A 19,294-nucleotide genomic window follows, 5' to 3' on the forward strand; every position below is an offset into this window, starting at 1 on the left:
AAGCTCCAAGATGGATATAAGCGCAGGCGTTTTATCTAATTGTTCCACAAGATTGTACTGCTTTGGGATGGAGGTAGTGCCTTGTGGAGCTGCCTTTATGGTGACCTTGCCGCGACGCGTAACAACATTGCAATTTGAGGTGGGATTTTTGAAGGTGATAGTTGCAATTTGTTCACTGGCATCATACAGGTGATTGACAGTGTAATTATACGCAGCCTGCGTATAATCAGTGGTATCAGGACCTCGTCTGGAAGTGGAAGGACCCCTTTGATCTTGCGATGGAAGTGGATTTTTGAATATCTGATGATCATTATTGGTTGTTTTTGGGTCATGTCCTTCAATTTCAATTTCTCCTCGGTCAATAAGATCCTGAATGAGATCTTTCAATCGATGACAATTACTTGTCTTATGTCCTCTTCCTTGATGGAACTCACAGTGTTCAGTATCTCGCCACCACGCTGGTTTGACCTGAGGTTCATAGTTGGATAGCTTAGGTAGAGTGATCAAATTCTGAGAAATGAGTTGTCGCATCACTGTTTCAATGGGTTCCCCTAGGGGAGTGTATGTGCGTTTTTATTTTTGTGGACGAGGTCTTGGTTCATCCTGAGATGTGATGCGACCTTGATTAGGAGGAACATTTGTGTTATTTTGAGGTGGAGGATTTTGTCCTGCAAATCGAACCACAGGTTGTGCATTTTGGATAGTTCGAGCATCCACAACCCCATCATTGACGATATTCTTATTCTTGTTCCAGAAGTTTGGTTTATCACTATTGAAGCGTGGGCGAGGACCATCCTTTGGTTCATTAAAGATTTTGATGAGTCCTTTCTTGATGAGTGCCCTTTCACATTTTATACCTTTGGTGATCATATCGTTAAAGGAGTCTGTGTCTTTGACATCCAGGTGAAATTCCATTTCTTCGTTTAAGTTGGAAATGAAAATTTCCACTAGTTCTCGTTCAGGTAACTGAAGAGAACGTCTGCTAGACATTTGGCGCCATCGTTGTAGGAATACTGAGAATAATTCACCTGGTTTTTGTTTGGTGTTGCATAGATCAGCCATGGTGATGTCGCGTTCAATATTATAAGAGTAATGAGATAGGAACTTCTGGATGAGTTCCTCAAATGTTCTAATGCCACCTGGTAGTCGAGAAAACCATGATGTGGTTGTTCCTCCCAAGCTTTGGGGAAAAAGGCGCATTAGGTATGTGTCCTCATAAGCCACTTCAAGACAAGCGGAATGAAATTCTCGGACATGATCGCGGGGATCTCCCTTTCCTCTATATTTTTCAAATTTTGGTGTTTCGAACCCGCGTGGAAAGGGTGGCATATAAAGATTCCTATCAAACGGATAAGGACAGATGTCGTTAAGTGAGAATTGACTGGTCTTAACACCACTATGAAGTTGTTGGGCGAGATTCTCAACTTGTTGCCGCAACATCTCTATTTCATTAGGAGGAGGAGGTGGTGGGTTACCTCGAGGGATGTTATATCTGATGGGATCTCTATGCCTTTCCTCCTCATGGCAACTTTGTCTTTCTGATGCTTGTCTTAATTGGGCAAGATCAAAGTCAGAGGGGAGTTTGGCTCCTTCTTGAGCAAGTCGTAAAAAGTGAGCATCCGCATTGCTCCTTAGTATTTCATCAAATAATCTGTTAAAATGAGGGTTATGCTGGACCCTTTCGATTGTTGAAGGAGTGGGAGTACTTGGGTTTTCATCATTCCCATTTCCTCCAAGTGCTTCTTGAAATTCATTGAGGTTGTCCTCTTCTTCCTCAATTTCCATTTCTCGTTGCCTTGATCGTGATCGGGTTTGAGCCATTTTGTTTGCAAGTTTGTTTTGAAGTTGATTGAAGATGATGATGAGTTATTGATGAAAGATTGATGATTGGTGATTTGTATTGTATGGGGATCTCTAGCACTCTAAAGGTAAATGTAACCGAAATTCTTTCTTTGAATTGCTTGTTTGTTTGATAAGTTTGGATGTGATAAGGTGTAGAGAAATCTGAGATGTGTTACAGATTTTGACTACCTAGTAATGAGAGGATTCACTCATGAACTAGTTTTAACCTGTGTAGATGTGTCTCTTAGGATGAGCTTATCCTAGATGTAGAAACAATCTAAAAGTGATGTGTTTTGATTTCAAGCAATATCTAAAAAGGGATCTTGGGACAAGAACCTCTGAATGTTTTGAGAGTTTTGGGATGAATTGATGATGAAGTGATGATGCATGAGTGGGATGATGGATGAAAATGTTGTCAACTTTCAATAAAAACTTTGTGTCACAAATGGGACAAACTCTGTTTCTTCCCTTTCAGGCGTTGGTGGCACTTCTTGAGCTGTGTTGTAGGTGATACAGATGTTTGGGAAGAAGTTGGGATTAATCTTTCCTCCTTGATTTTTTGTGATAACTCAGAGCTCTATATTGCATAAAAGCTCTGCGGTTTAATGATTCAGAATCAAATTTGTTTGTTTTTCCTTGAAGGTATAGACGCATGCGATGTAGAAAAACTCTATGTGAGACAAAGATTTGTCTATTGAGATAGAAGAATTTCCTCCTTTTGATTAAAGCCTTTGAGCTTAATGGTCTTCTTTTCAAGGTAATATTCTGATGACACTTCTTCTTTCGCAAGATGTGAAGAATGGTCATAAAAGTTGTGACTCTGTGTTGTTTGCACTTTGTTTTTGGTATTTTTGGTTGTGTTGACAGATGTTGGATGAATACTTTGTTTTTGGGATTGATTTTCTGATTTTTCTTTGACAAGAAAACAAAGCAAGCACACAAACACAAAATTGTAGCCTCAAAGGCACAAATGAGTATGGGTCTAGATCAACCCAATCCTTGGACTTGTTTTTGACCCTTCCTTTTGATTTATTTTAAGGTATAATTCCAAAGCCTGAAGTCGGCTCAATTTGCTCTAGGTCTGTAAAACGAACACACTTCAAACACTCTTTATCCCTATGGTCAAATGGCCAGTTGTGATAAATTTAGCCCACATCTTGATATTTCTTCGACTTTGGTACTACATACCTTATGAATCCCGCTGTGGCAGGTAAGGATGTGATATACTAAGTCTTGCACGAGCATAACAAATAGATGATCCCTATGATGGGGGAGTCACCACTTTTATCAAGCCACAAGTGACTTTTCAAAAAGCTATGTTTCTACTCAAGGAAATATGTATGGTGAGTATCTTGGGAGCAAAACCTTCTATGCTCTTGCACTAAATTATACCTCAAATATCCTCAATCAATAGAACAGGTGGGCTACTACTTAAAAGTGTTTAGTCATGTTCGATGGCTTTGGACATAAGTTCATTCTGCAGTGACTCACTTAAGAGCCTTGTAACTGGTGGTGGGGCCCATTTGTCCTTTCGGCCAGTTACACTGTAGGAACAGCTATACCCAAGGCTACAGCTTTCGCTCTCACCTGATTTCTATAGCGGCTCGAAGGATTTACCGCTCGAGGTCGTTCCCAAGAATATCGATCCCTTGGTAGGCCTCTCTTAAAAAGATAAAATTTTGAGCGTTACTAAACACTTTTCTCTTGCACCTAGGACCACGAGAGCCAAGGGAGAGGATAGTGTGTGTTAGAAGTAGGACCACTCGACTGACTTTTTGTGCACAAGCGTGCCAAACACGTAAAACACTTGTTCCTTTTAATCCAGCATTTGCAAATGTGATCTAACTATTTGGAGATGTTGCTCCAACAGCCATGGTGTTCTTTTTAACTTCAAAGCAATATGTTTTGTAATCTAGAAGTTGAAAGTCCTGGTCAACTTAATGAAAAACACGATTGCATGAAGGAAAATTTGTTTTTGCCAAAAAATGAAGACAAGTGGATTCGTGTATTTTATTTGCACCAAAATTTGAAGTGTGGCTTGTGATTTTTAGATTTGATGCAAGAAAATGGAATTGTTTGGTTTTAAGCACCAAATAAAGTGTGTTTCCTAACTTGCAAGAAAACAAATGTTTGAATTTTGTTGTTCTTTTTACCTTGCAAATAAAGAAAGATGAATTTTGTTTTAAGCACCAAAAACAAATTTGAGGTTCATTTTATGTACTCCAAAATGAGATGTGAGGTTTATTTTAACTTATGCAATAAAGGAAAAAATGAATTCTTTTTAGCCAACTTTTTAAAGAAAGTAAAAAGAAAGATTTTTTTTTAGAGCATCTACTAACTCCTTTCCCTGCACACAAAAAGATTAGAACCTGCACCTGGTCAATAGTCAAAGCGTTAGTGTGGGCTTACACAAGCCTAAATGCTGATTTTGGGTTACAAAGCGAATTGGACAACACTCTGTCGCAATAGCGCTATTCTGCTTTTTTTTACAAAAGCGCTAATTAATACAATAGCGCTAGTCTGCGGTCGCAGAAGCGCTATTTTACACAGTAGCGCTGAAATAATAGAAAATTCGGAAAGTCAAAAGCGCTAAAATAGTTGCAATAGCGCTAGAACTGTGACAAAGGCGCCAGAATGAAATCAATAGCGCTAAAAAGTTTTCATTAGCGCTATTATATGGACAATAGCGCTAAAAGAAAATGTTGCAATAGCGCTAGAACGTGTTCAATAGCGCCGAAGCGCGACCTGTGTGGCAGTTTCAACAAGCAAAAATGTTAATTTTCAAAAACAACAATCAGAAGGTTGCGTGTTCGATTCACGTCGGGTTCACCAAATGATGCCCTCCTAAATGGCACAATTGTTAGTTTATGATCAAACAACACAAAACACACAAGATGTTAGAGTTAATCAATCAAAAACTAAAACATGAAGGCATTCCAAAAGAGACACTAAAAGAGACATGCTAAATATATCTAATAAATAGAACAAATGATCATGAGACATCTCCAACTGCCTCTTAGCATGGCCTTAGCTTCTTCTCCCTTGTTCCTCTCCTCTCCAAGTTCCAAAATAGTGTAGCTCTCAGCAGCTTTTTGCACTATGGATGCTTATGGAGGATTGAGATTGTAGAATAGTTCCAAACATGAAATGAAAAGCTATTTTAATGCTAAAATGATATATTTTAACCAAAAGACAAAAGATTAGATTGTTTATGCTAAAATGCTCTCTAAAATGTCTATAGCTTAGATGCACACAAGTTTCAGGATTTGGATTATGAAGGAATGGGCTCTATTTATAGGAAAAATGGAGCAATGGATGGCCAGGATTGAAAGGTTTAATCAAGGGTCAAGCTTGAAAGTTGGGGATCCATGTGCACAATTGGCACCAATAAAATAGTGACAAGTGTCAACACAGGATTGGGTTGAGAGAAGAGGTTGGAGGCATTAAAGGCCTGAGAAGACCTCATGGTTATCTAAAGGCTAAGAGTCAAGCCTAAATTAGGATTACCCACTGGATTAGGAGTTAATCCAAGGATAAACCTTTGTGCAAATGATTAAGAGATAATCATGGTCAAAGCATTAAATGCTTGATGAGACCCTTGGGTTAGATAGAGGTTGAGTCAAAACAAATGTTTTAACCATGTGGGAGGGTTTGGGTTAACCATTAATGGTTATTGGAGACTTTGTGGATTAAGTGGTTGAAAGTTGGAAGCCTTTAATGGTTTTCAAAGACTTTGGGGTTTTTGGTGGTTGAAGTTTGAAAACCTTCAATGGTTATCCAAGACTTTGGGCCATTTGAGAAGTGACTCCATTTTGCTTAGGAATGTGACAATATTTAGGAAATGGTTTAGGCTAATTAGGAAAGGTTTAGAAGAATCTAGAAGGGGATTAGATTTTGCAAGTGGATTTGGTGGGTGAGGGAAAATAGGATTTTATTAAAATAAAAATTCATTTATTTCAAATATGTGTGCAAGTTGCATTTGTAGGAAAATGCAAGTGGGGTGGGGATAATGATTTAAATAAATGTTTTATTTAATTTATTTAAAAGAGGAATAGGGGGATTTAATTAAATAAATTGATTTATTTATTTAATTGATTTGAATTGGATTTAATGAATTAATTAAAATAAATTGAATAATTTATTTAATTAATAGAAGAATGTTTGGGGATGAATTTAATTAAATATTAATTTAATTAACTGGTGGCTAGTGGATTTTTAATCAAATAAATACGAAATATTCATTTAATTAAAATGGACAGATTTATGTGACTACAGGATGTTATTCAGTTGTTTGTGTTATTCGGTATTCTGGTTTGTGCTCTGTATTGCTCCAAAATTGTAATATCTTTAGTTGTGAATGTATGGGATGTATTTAGGACGTTGATGCGTGTCCTCAGTTTGATTGGTTCATGATTTGTAAATCCACAAGTGAATCTTTCAGGTTGACAGTCAGTTATGTTGATGTTCTTGAGCTCCTGTAGAGAGATGACGATGATTCTAGTAATCTGAGTTGTTGCAGTTGTTGTGGTGAAATTCATGTTGCTTGTGAGTTTTTATAGATCGTGTTCTATGCGTATTGGTGGTCCACATTGATTATTGTGCACGTTATTGAAGATATTTTTTGTCTGGTGATGTTCTTCATGTTATGTGACATTCTTGGTGTTGCAGCGCGTTGCGGATGATTGAGGCGTAATTGTTGGAGGTGTTTCATATTTGAGGTGGTTGTTTTGGTCTAGACTATGTTTTAGCCGACATTGTTTTGGTCCGCATGTATTGTTGTAGCGTGTGAGGTTATTATTTTGTTATTTATGTTGAGGGTTGAGCCGACCTATATTCCATAGGTTTATGACTTGTATAAATAAATGTAATTTTCATTGTGAGGTATCATGCTATGTGCAAATATTGTATCAATCATTTAGTAGTAGGGAAGTTGTGTGAAGTTATGCAAAGAAGTGTGTTGCAGAAGATTTGACAGTGAGCTTAATCAGAACTGTACTCAGGCATAGGGAGATGATATTTTCACAGTTCATGTAATCCGAATTGTTGTCCTAATGCTTTTGTAAGTCAATGAGACTTCTTGTAAAACAATGAGCCTTCCCTAAGGGTTGTAGCCTTTCTAGGTTTCTTGTTTGAGCAGTGAGCTCTAGGTAGTGTGCCTGAATGCATGTGCATTCCCCATTATAATATTTCACTTACTTCTAACTAGGTATTATCTCATTGTGGGTAGGTTCCCACTGTGGTTTTCCACATCAAAAATCTTGATGTTATGCATGCTATTGATATGGTGTTGTTTCATGCTTTAACCGTTGATTATCAGATCTGATTTGTGGTTTAAGTTGCAGTAAGTTTTTGTGCAAATTGATTCACCCCGTCCCTCCCCCTTCTCAGTTTGTTGCATTGTTGCCAATAGTGTCTTGATGGAGCACTCAAGCATGATAGAGATTCATGTATGGATATGATGATGAATTTAATTGATTGGCCCTTATGTACAACATACAACTAGGAGAATGCAAGGAATAGGTGTTGTACACCTTGCAAAACATTGTTCATTTAAAATATGTGAAATAAATAACTAATTGTGGTGCATCCTAGGTGATGTGATTAGCCACATTAAATCTGTATTTGGGCCCACTTGTAAAGTTGTATGCAACATTAGGTTAGATATTCTATGTATGGGTTGCACATGAAAAATATATTCAATATTTGGGAAAAATTAGTACCAAAAACTAAGCATGGGGTCAATGGTTTTGTGAACTCATGTTTTTTAGGCACACAGTTTTACCTTACCACTGGGTTGTATTTGTATGAATTTGATTCTATAAAAGCAAGCACATGTTTAGTGGTTGATGTTGGCTATTGATTTTTTTGGCTTGGCTATTTTTGTTGAAGAGTGCATAAGTGAAGCATGACATGGAATGCGTGTATACGTGCTTGGACACATGGAGGATGCATTGGAGGAGCTTGATGTTTCAAAAGCATTCATAGAAATTTTGTAAGTGTATTCTATGGTTTTCATTGCTAAATAATACATTGAGTGTGATTGCTTTTGGAGGCCAAGTTTTTCTCTCTTGATGGTTTTCCCAAGTTATATCGTGTGATATCTTGTGATATGTATCTAATCTTTGTATATGGTTATTTTGTAAATTGGCATGCATGCTTTTCTCTCAATTGGTTATGGAGAAAATGGTTTGACCAACTTGTATGATTTTCCTAACAATCACAACACGATTATGACTTTGCTTCTTCCATTTGGTGGAATAAGAATATTCAATATCAAGAGAAACAAGTAGCCATCAACTTTTCCGAGCAATCTTATTACTTATTCAAGAAACAAGTTTAACATTTTAGTGATATATGAGACTTGAAATCATTACATTAGTTTCCTTGATAGGTCACTAAAGATTGATTTGGCTTGAATAATAAATCCAAATAGTTTCTTATTTTTGTACATAATAAATAATTTAATATTTTAATGACTAAATTGTTCATTCTAACATTATGTAACTTATTTAGAGACTTGCTTTGGTTGTCCTCTCAACAGTTTTCATTTCTCCCCTTGAAATAAATTTACCTCCACCTATTTCCCAAAATGTCCTTGGTTCCCACCTTAACATTAAATGGAAGTGCAAATTTAATCATAAACCTAGACATCTAATTTAGATTACAGCAACTTGAGCCCACACATCTAGATATTTAAAGTTGATTATAATGTACAAATACTAGCTTGGAAAATTCTACATTACAAGTTGTTTATCACAATGCATTATTGTCAACTAGCTAAATATCTAATTTCTATTTTTGCTGAAAATAATGGTTCGTTGGTTTTAGAGGCTTACCTACTTTATTTGGTCATTACTTATGTTTAAAACAAAAACTTTATTTGTAATAAATCTAAAAAATAATGTTATTAATAGTTAAGTTAGACATGTTATCTTGTTATATTATTTATGGAAAATGAGATGTTGATTAATATTCATTAAGAAATTTAATTTCAAGTCTTATGTTAATCATTTTTTTCTGGTTTGTCTTTCTATCATATCAATCAGGGGTAATGCTAAAAAAGAATACCCAGATTGCCTATTAATTAAATTGAAGGAATTTTAATGATGTCCATAAAACCAATAGATCAAAGGATCAAGAATCATATCCTAAACCATCTTCATGCTGTTCTCGACGTCAGCTCTTTCGATATGAATCTTTATCAAGAAACCAACAGTTGTGTGAAGCCTTACTTTCTCAAAATTTTGGTTTAAACAGCTCTCCTTCAAATTGTTCTCATATTAACCATAGATATTATGATAAGCAACACATTCTAAGATAAAATACCATTTAGTTTCAACAACCACTTTTGTGCGGGATGGCATACATGCACGCCAAGCTTTCTGGAATGAATCTGCACCTTACACGCTGGTAAATTTGAGCCACTTTAATGAACGTCTTTTGTTACAGAAAAAACAAATTAATATGGAATTATTGCCATGTCGGCAAATGACATGGCAATAGAATTAACATCAGGCCCCGGTAGATAAGGGGAGAGAGAGAGCTCCAAGGCATTCATCTGCTACGACCATGGCCACGATTACACCCATCAGTACAATCAAACCCACTCTCCCTTCCTCTTCATTTCTGCACTCTAAAGTGCGCAGGTACATCAAATTTCCCTACATTCATAATTCCGACTAACTTTCATAATTCCTATTGCACGCCCTTTTAAATTTCAATTATGCAGGACACCCAACGGAAACAGGACTTCCTTTCAGCTTATCACCAGTAGAACCTCCTTTACAATCCGTGCAGCAAAGCTCCCAGCTGGAGTAAGTAAAATATAAAATACCCACTCTTCAAAAATTTTGTCAAAATACTAAAAAATTGGATGCTGGTAATGTTTTTACTGTAGTTCTTGAATTATAGATTTTATAATGCAGGTAGAGGCGCCTAAAGAGGAGCCAAAGCTTACTGCTCCCTTTCTTGGGTTTACAAATACTGCCGAAATCTGGAATTCTAGAGCATGTATGATAGGTCTCATCGGTACATTCATTGTGGAGCTGGTAAGACCCAATTTTTTATTTATTATTAAGAATAACCATCTTGTTTACATGTGACGGATTTTTTTGGATGAATTGTAATTGTAATCAATTAATTCATTTACTGCCATAATGAGCAAAACATGTTTACCATAAGTCCAATTCCAACTTTTAAATGCTTTCAGTTTCTATTGCTCATTAAGACTATGTTTTAAAAAATTGTGTTTTTATAATCAGGGCAAATGGTAGGGTTTTTTTCTTCCCTTTTGCCAGTTTGGTTCTTTCTATCACCAAGTTTTCAATAAAAACAACAACCACCAAAAAAATAAAATGCCAAGGTGTTATAAGAAGGTATGGTTTAGATACCAATTGTAATACCAATATTTCATAGTCTTTAATAGAAAAGTTAGTTCTTTCTTATGCTGTATAAATATTTTTATTTTTTGAATATTTTGCAGAATGCATACTCCTCAGTCTTTGACTCTTAGCTGAAGAGATTCTCATGCTCCCTATTAGAGAGCAAAACAATTTTTTAAACAAACCCCCATAAAAACAAATGCCCTGATTAGAATCATCAGTGTATTGCCTGATGCCCTGAAGCAAGTCAGAAGAAAGAAAGACAGACACTATGTTTATGCCCACTGGTGACCAAATAGGTCAATTGGGCTCTGAAAATATGGCTAGCTTCAAATAGACAAATGGAATGTTCAAGATATCTCCATGAGCCATATAAGAAAAAGAAAATTAGCTGTGTTCCGCAGTATTTCCAGAACAGGGATGGCATACTGTGTCTCAGGGAACGACCTACACTGGGAGGCCATTTTGTGGGAATGACAGTATTCGAATTATATAAATTATAGGGAAATTCAAATATTTACATGTTTAGCACTACATGACGTCAAGAATCAAGTTTCCAGATTCAATGTTAACTGTTCATTGATTAAAATAAAGCGATAATAAAAATAAAAAATTCATTGTTTTCATTTTGGTTAGTTCAAAATGCAAATTGATTATGGTAATTGTGAGTGGAAAATGGGTGGGTGAGTTAGTTAAAGGGAGGTTTTAGGGTTTGATAAGCTTGCACCCCACTTTTTTTTCTTTCTTATAAATAAAATTGAACTGTTTTTTTTACTAGGCATGAAAAGCAGGGAGCATTTACACATCCCCAGGACAGTCAAGGGATGTCACAGATACCCTCAGCCATCCAGATACGGCTAGATGTATCCATGATGCCTCATAAGGAGGCATTTTAGGAGCACATCCCCAAAATTTGTGTTCTAGTGACACAACAAGAGACAAGGACACAGGGTTTGGAGGAGGAGGGATGCATCCTCAAATGACCCTGGAAAATAGAGAATTGTTCACTTATAACATGGGGGAACAGGGAAAGATGGATAGGTAAAAAGTCACATCTCATCGTTGGCCATTCACTGATAGAATTAAAAGCATCATTCACACTACCCATTTTAAGAGTGTCCTGTGACAAAGTCAAAAGACTGTCATTAGTAGGATGGCCCAGGTTAAAGAGAGCTAGTGATGCTATCCTTGGGCATTGAATATTCCTGTATCTGACTCGCAAAATTGTTGAAGCAAAGTTGGAGCAGATGTAGCTTGTAAGATGTGTCTATTGGGAGTACCTCCATTTTTATACTCCCAAGTCGTACGGGTGCTGCTAGTTATCTCTCTACATTGGCGATTAGCTCGACGAATGTTGTTTGGTCTTGTAGCCCATACAATATATCTCTGTACTATCCTAGTTGCATCTACTGTCTACAGAAGAATTTGGTTGACATTTTGTACCACTTGAATCAAGTTGAGATAAATGTAGAAAAGATCTAGAGGATTGACCTAGATGGTCCTTGAAGAGCCTGATGTTTAAGAGATACGATCTCTTGAAGGAGTGTCATACTTCTCTGATTAGGATGATTAATAAACGCAGATAAGTTACCTCCAGCATCACTGTGAGGCCATGAAACCCTCAGCCTTTGAAATGACTTTCTATTTTCCTTGGAAAAAGAAGTATTTCTATACAATTTCTAAAAATAAAGGTAGAACTTTTGCAGTCCAAGAAATAAAAACAGAACTCAGATCTGCCCTAGTAATGCAAAATAAAGCATTGTCCACAGATATCTCCTGACCACTACAGGGAATATTGCAGAGAATTTCCTAAACTTACAATGGGTTCTTAACAAAACCAATAATGAACTAATAACACCACGACTAGATAAAAAACAGAAAAATGACATACCCAGATTTAGCAGGTCATATAAATTACCATGTTAGCAGTTGGCATATCTGTACTAACAGTTTTTTTGGTTAGGAAAGCTTTACTTTCAGATCCTGGGACTTGCGTTTGGCCTCATTGCATTTTACCTTATTAGGGATCTGTATTTTGGGACTTAATAGCATTCTGCTGGAATGGAACATTTATGGGCTATGCAACAACCAAGTAACCTCACAAGTGGGCCAGCTGCAATTGATCACTAATCAATTTTGAAACATACAATTACAAATTTCATTAAATTGACAAAACAATAACCATTGCTTCAAGTCCTCAGAATCCACTCGTTAGGGTGCTTTTTGCAATTCCCAACACTGACTCAAACAAGAAAGATCTTGAAACCAATCTTTTGCTGGATACACTTTGTTTCTCCAAGCGTCATAAGTGCAATCTTATTATTTTCCTGGGATGTTGTCATACAATCATATCAGTTACTTGGCTTTGTGTATCCATCTTGTGCACAGTACATGCTTGTGCCTTGCCTTATGCTAAGAATACATGTAACAGCATATTTATCGTTGTATTTAATTGATAAATTTTGGTTCTAGTAATTTTGGTAGCATAATATAATTTGACAATTTGTTCCCATTGTGCTTTCTAATAAGGACAACTCTACGGATGTGGAGTACCTGTCAACAAGCTATTTTTAATGCTTCAATTGTTTGCATGCATCTCATTAAGTAAAACAAGACTACTGTGTATGTAAAATTGGAATTCTTGAATAGCAAGATAAACTAAGGTCCATGAGCACATTCACTAAATTGATTATGTAATTGATGCACTACTACATCGGAAGGAAGGGAATAGGTACTAAACATTCGTCCAAAGCAACATTACCTGTTTATCATAACTGAGTGAACAATGTTTAGTTACTTCCAGTACAGAAATATGAAGCTCTATTGACCCAAGTTTTTTGTGCTTGAAGAATGTCATCTTGAGTTAAGAGTGAATTTCAATGTATAAGGAAATGTATTCAGCATGCCAGACACATATTGGGAGCTTGAAAATTGAAACTGAAATGGAGTACGTGCAAAGGCTAACGATTATTATTTCAGATAAATTGATATGTAGAAGTGAGCTGTTGGATATCCTAAAGATTGATCTCATTATCATATTCGTCACACGTGAGAAACCCCTAGCTAGGATCTGCTTTGATGGTTGCAAGCGTTCTAATTGCATTTTAGTAGACTTTGTAGAAATCACAACTTTTTTAGAAAATGTCAACAAAAGTGCCCTTTACATATCGATGCATGCTACAATTGAACATCACTGGGGACTCTTGACGACTGATATAAAGATTAAAGAAAAAATTGTGAATATTATTTATTTTACTATAAATTTGAGTTATTAATTTCTCAACATCTGCAAAGGATTTGTAATGTCTCCAATGGGATACATGCAATATTTAATTATATTTTTCTTATTTTATGAGACAAGTCAATATATGGTTGTAAAAATTAGATTTGTTTTGGGAACATTGGCAACATATCAAAATACTATTTCATTCCCATTTTTCTGATGAATGATAACTAAAATGTTGTGAACAGCAGCTGGTATGACTGATCTTATATTCAAAATGACTGATTTTCTCTCTCTGAATGTTGCGCTCAGCTAGGTTTGACTGAAACAACTCAGATCCAACTCTATATGGTGTTAAAAAATTCAACAAAAATTCAACATAATATATAAATCCTTAAATATGCTTGAATAATGAAATGATGATATTTGCTTACAAAAACTACTGTAACAACATTGTAGCAAACTGAAAATATCTCCAAATCCTCCACAAATCAGCACAATTGTGATTCCTGGATGGAACTACATGATATTGGAAGCAAGGGATTTTGTCCTTGATCCCAAATTTGGAATTCAAAAGGGTTTTCATCCTCTTGAACTCCAAACAAATTAAGGGTTTTCATCCTTGGATGCCCTGGGTTGAACAAACTACTCAAATTAGTTAGATTGAACAAACTAATGTAATATAGGCATATCCTTATTCATATGCTTGAGCACCCGATTTGGGAAAGGGGTGGATTGTTTTAAGTAAAAACAGAGACACATATCTTCTGAAGAAGCTGAAGAATATCCTGGTGAACAAGATGAAATCCATATTCATGTGGAAGGTCCTCAAACTGGAAATTCAATAACTGCACAAGGAAAAATCTTCTCTCTTTAGACATTGAATATCCTAAAATTAATGCATTATATAATCAAACCCATAGGAATGTACCATTTTAGTGACATGGATAACTAATTATTTAATACAAATTAGTTGGACAGAATTTTTGTTTGTTGTAATAATGACACAGGTGGGGACTGACCGCAATTTGAGATGACGTTTGCTAAGCCTATTTAGGGTAAACCCATAGCCATCTAGAGATGTGGGGTAGGATATGTGTATTGGGACAAGGATGCGTTTTCAAAACAGGGCGCTCAAGTATATGAATAATGATATGCCTATATTACATTAAAATAATTAGTAGTAGATAGAGAAATGGGTATTGTGATAGGGTCCTTACCCATGAAATTAAGTTTTCTGATTACTATTTGGCATAGTCATGAATAGAGGATCTAATGAAGAATTATCCAACCATGCAGCCTAATAAAAATCTCCTTCAAAATTACATTACAAAATTCAAACACTCGTACAATATTCATATCACAAGAGAAATATGTAGCAGTAGAACAATTATTTATTAATCCATAGTCTAAAATTACATCAACAAATATTGCTACTAGGGCTTACAACCAGAATTAGATCTCAATTTTGAATTGCAATCAAACCTAGACACAAACAATTGGGTGGCTCCACAAATATGATATTACAAGTTGATCTTCTACATGACTCTCTCTATCATCTTCTAGACTCTTGCTCTTCTTGCTGCTTTAATCAACTACTCATCTTCTATGTAAAATTCCACCACTTATATAAAGAATGATGTAATATCTTTGCACTAATAAAAAATGTTGTACATTGCCCTATTCATGCGAGATAAGGATCACAGGTCCAATATTAAATGAATTCTCTTGTAATTTTGCATTGGAACTGGACACCTTTTTATGAAATGTGTAAATTATCCTTTTGATGAGTGTGGCGAGATGCAAACTTTGAAGTTCCTGGTTGACTTAATGGTGCAGGAGCACCTAGGTCCTAGCTTTCTTGTTTTGCAAATTTTGGCTTGTACTGACCCTAGCCAAGTCAGTGGTGAATAAGGACTCCAAGAGGGTCGAAGAGTGATTTTTAGTGTCAATGTAGGCCTAGGTTGAGTTCATTTTACTTAGGTTTGCATTTTTGTGTAAATAGTGGGTTTGAGTAGGTTTTTGGCCTTTTTGTTGGTCAAAGGTGTCAAAAGTTGGTAAAAGCATTTGAGAGGGCTAAATAGGTTTTAGGCATGTTCGAAATGCGATATGGGATGATTTATAACAGGTCTCATGAGTTGGAGAGGCCAAAAGTGGAAAAAATACAAAGTTGCAAAAAGTTGACATGACAATTTTTGTCCTAAAATTGGTCCCACGTTGAAGCTAGGGATTTCTCAAAGCCATGGGAGGACTCCACATGTGGGAAGGCTATAAAAACCCTCTTTTACACGTTTACCAAGGTTGGTGTACTTGGATTTTGGAAGCAGTAATCAAAATACAAGATTTTGGACTGCACTTTTCATTATTTTTGTCAATTTTTGCATTCTTTGAAGGTTTAATGGATTGAATCCATGAATCCAATGATGGATTGAGGTTTAGTAGTGTGTTGCAGGGTAGGCTGTTCATTTTCAAGCTTTTTATTTATCATCTACTACTGTTTTGATGATTTCATTCACAAGTAGCCAGTTTTGGCTTGTAAATAGCAGTTTTTGCTAAAATGGGTGCCCCATAAAATCCCACCGTGTGTTCATCATGGCCTTTTGGGACATGGTAGGAAACCCATTGTACAGTGTACATATGAAAGGAGAAGGTCTGAAAGTGTCGTTTGATATTTTTAACATCTTGCCCTAGGCGAGCCTAGGAGCAACTCGGCTAGAGTTGGCAAGATGAAAAGCTAGCACAAAGTGCAGAGGTGAATGTAAATGGAAGTCCCAAGCTTTTGGGAAGTTGTAATAGGTTAGTACAGATCTTCTTGTGTAGGAGGAAGCCTCAAGAGTTCCATTTGAAGGTCCAAAGGAAAGATTTACTTGCTGCTCCCAGTCAAGTGCCTAGAAGCCCTTGAAATCCTCATTTTTGGGTTTTCGAATGCAAAGAAGGGTTGGAAGGTTAAAACCACTGAAATCATTTGGGGTTGAGTGAATCTTTGAAGAAAATCCATTTTAGTTTGGGGGTCCTTTGGGTCGTTTTAGCCCAAAAGCTCAAAAACCGGTTCTAGGAGGCCTAATTGGGCTCTTTCCCTTGTAGCCTTTCTAGACCAATTTTTGAAATCGGTAAGAAACCTTTGGACAGCAAACCACAAATGACCTTGAAACCATCTAAAAACATGAGAGAATAACCCTCTACACCTCCGCAACATCTCAAGACCATGGGAGGGCATTTTGATGAATTTGAGCCAAGAAGCCATCTTTGAGCATATGGGAAACATAGCAGATTGGTAGGGTTCCTAGCAAGGACACTTGAAGAAAACACCTTGGAGTGAGTAAGAGAAAGCCCTATAAGAGATTGAGAAGGACTTGTAGGTCTAGGAAGCAACTAGGCCTGGTGAGTTGGTGAAATTGAGCAGCATCAACTTGGTGGAGTGTCGAGCAAGCTAGGTGAACCGTATCACTTAACCATAAACGTCACTGGGACCAACAATCTTATCGATAACATTATGAGTTGGCGCAAGATTCAAGTGTGTGCCACACAACTCCAATAGGCCTTCCTTAGTAGGGTCTTATAAGTCACTGTTTTGAACTACAATTAAGACCTGAACAAAGAAGTGGATTTGTTAAGGACACCATTATGATGCTCTGATATCTATGTGAAGGCATTCTGATGAATTTGCAGTACCCTGCAGTCAATTACTGTCTGCTGAAACTGTGTAATCTGGATGAAGTTTGCAGCAAGAAAATGTTTACGCAGCAAGAATAGAATGTTAGTGGCAACTAAGAAATGCTGCAAAGGACACACAAGAACTTATGGTTGATTGTAGTTTTCTCTTACACCTGGGATGCTCCTACATTACTATGAGTAAAACTACAAATAAAGAACTCCCCAATGAGGTACAGTAGGCATTATTTTTCACAAACCTTCTTTATGGAGAGATTATTCTTGTCACAACTCATTCTTAGTTCTATTTCCATCTTTCATTGACATAGTGGTTTCCTGATCTGAAATATATATTTTGAAATTGGTTTAACGATTGAAGCCATTTAATTACTATGCAATTAATGATCTTTATGAAAATATTAGACAAAATATCCTTATTTATTTTATAACCGAATAGAAATTCCCCCGTTAGACAATAGGAAAAATTTCTTGATCACGTCAAAGAATTTGAAAGGATGAGAACTTTCAAATAGAACGCATTAAGGCAGTTGCTTCTCTGGCAGGGCATACTGGTCAAAGTGAGATTGTGCAAGACACTCTACACTCTAGCTGTCTTTTGTATGCGTCAGCAAGAAGGAATAGTGTTGCATATCTTTTAGCAGTTGAAACAACTAGACTTTTTCCAAACAGTGGATCCAAGCAGAGCAGGTCAGAGATCTTATGAGCTCCTTACATAAGATAGAATCAAGGAGAACTGTTCATCTTGTTGCAATCTCTCTCTTCATGAAAAGGCAGTGGAGATCAATCTTCCAAGAAGATAACTCTTCTTCGTAGTTAGGACAGTTCGATACATGTAGGAAAGATTTATCTGAATATGTCATATTTAGATTGTGTGAAAAGAAAAGAGCACTTTGTCTGCAGATGCAAAATTTGTGATATTTGTTTTTTCTCACATTTTTGGGGATATGATATCTCAAAGGCTGCATTTTTATTTATCACTGTATTTTACATGGTCACCAGGAAACTCAGGTTAAGTGGACAGGAATCCCGTCTATGTAAGCACACCACATTTCCCAGTGACTATTTATATGTAATATAGCTGTAGACATTTTATTATACTGTGCCCTGTTTCAAAATGACACCCCCATCCCGAGCCCTGAGCCATATCCCTTGTGTCTAGGTCAATATGATATTTTATGAACATAAGATGTTTTATTTCCAAAAAAAGGAAGGCAGATGTTGCGTAGTTTTCTTCACGTCTTTGTTGTTTGCATCATTTCTGTTGTCAAATTTCATATTTAATTTTAGCATGTCTATTTATCTCTAAAACTTCATGTGTATTTTGGCAATCCTTTTTATAAATTAGAATCATTGCATATTATTAAATAAGTTTTATTCTGTGATACAGATAGCTCGGAAGGGAATACTGCAACTAATTGGTGTTGAGATTGGGAAAGGCCTTGATCTTCCTTTATGATCATTTGAGCATGATGGTCTAGCAAATGTTTTTACTCCTTTTATGGCATTTACATTGAGTTCTAATGTACTGCTTACATTATTTCTTATTTGCCAGAATGTCCCATCCGCATCTGTTCACTAAAAGATAAATGGACTCCATATAAAAAATTACATGGCAATGCAGCTACTTGAATGATTTCTCATTCCAGTTTTCCACTCAATTTATGGATCACAAATTTGGTATTTAAATATTTTTCCATACAATCCAATTTTCAGAGCGTAAAGAGAAAGTACTATATACATATCAAAGTTGAGGCAAATAAAGAAAAATGAAATTGAATCATGATATTAAAGAGTACCAAATTGAATACCCGGGATCAGCTGATCTCTCTAGCTTTTGAGAATGAAAAGCCAGCTATGATCTTCACTGTAATGACAAATTTTAACTTGATTGACAGATCTAGTATATGAGCAAAGCATGTGTGCTTATCCATTTACACTAACAAAAGGTTGTCTGAGTTGGGCCAACTGGTAAATATCCTGAACAAGGCAAAAGGTCCAGTTTCATCATGGGGATGCTGGGAGCCACTCAATTTACTAAAGCATGCCTACTCACAACAAATATCATTTGTCATAGGTTCGAGTCCCACTAGCTACTATCCAGTAAATCTAGCATAACCTAAACAGTCTGTAACAGTTTTTTATTTTTATTTTTTAAATTAACAAACAAAGATAAGAT

At 36.2% G+C, this 19,294-nt stretch overlaps 1 protein-coding gene across 1 annotated transcript; it reads left to right on the forward strand.

Moving 5' to 3' along the window:
* Positions 1-9,329: 9,329 nt before the first annotated feature.
* LOC131051933 (light-harvesting complex-like protein OHP1, chloroplastic) lies at positions 9,330-18,808 on the forward strand. Its single transcript, XM_057986534.2, has 4 exons — positions 9,330-9,488; positions 9,572-9,656; positions 9,768-9,890; positions 18,506-18,808. Exons 1-4 carry the CDS (start codon positions 9,412-9,414, stop codon positions 18,572-18,574), a joined length of 354 nt encoding a protein of 117 aa, XP_057842517.1. The 5' UTR covers positions 9,330-9,411; the 3' UTR covers positions 18,575-18,808.
* Positions 18,809-19,294: the final 486 nt, after the last annotated feature.

Source organism: Cryptomeria japonica, chromosome 8 (genome assembly GCF_030272615.1).
Source record: "Cryptomeria japonica chromosome 8, Sugi_1.0, whole genome shotgun sequence".
In the NCBI taxonomy this organism is placed as follows: Eukaryota; Viridiplantae; Streptophyta; class Pinopsida; order Cupressales; family Cupressaceae; genus Cryptomeria; species Cryptomeria japonica.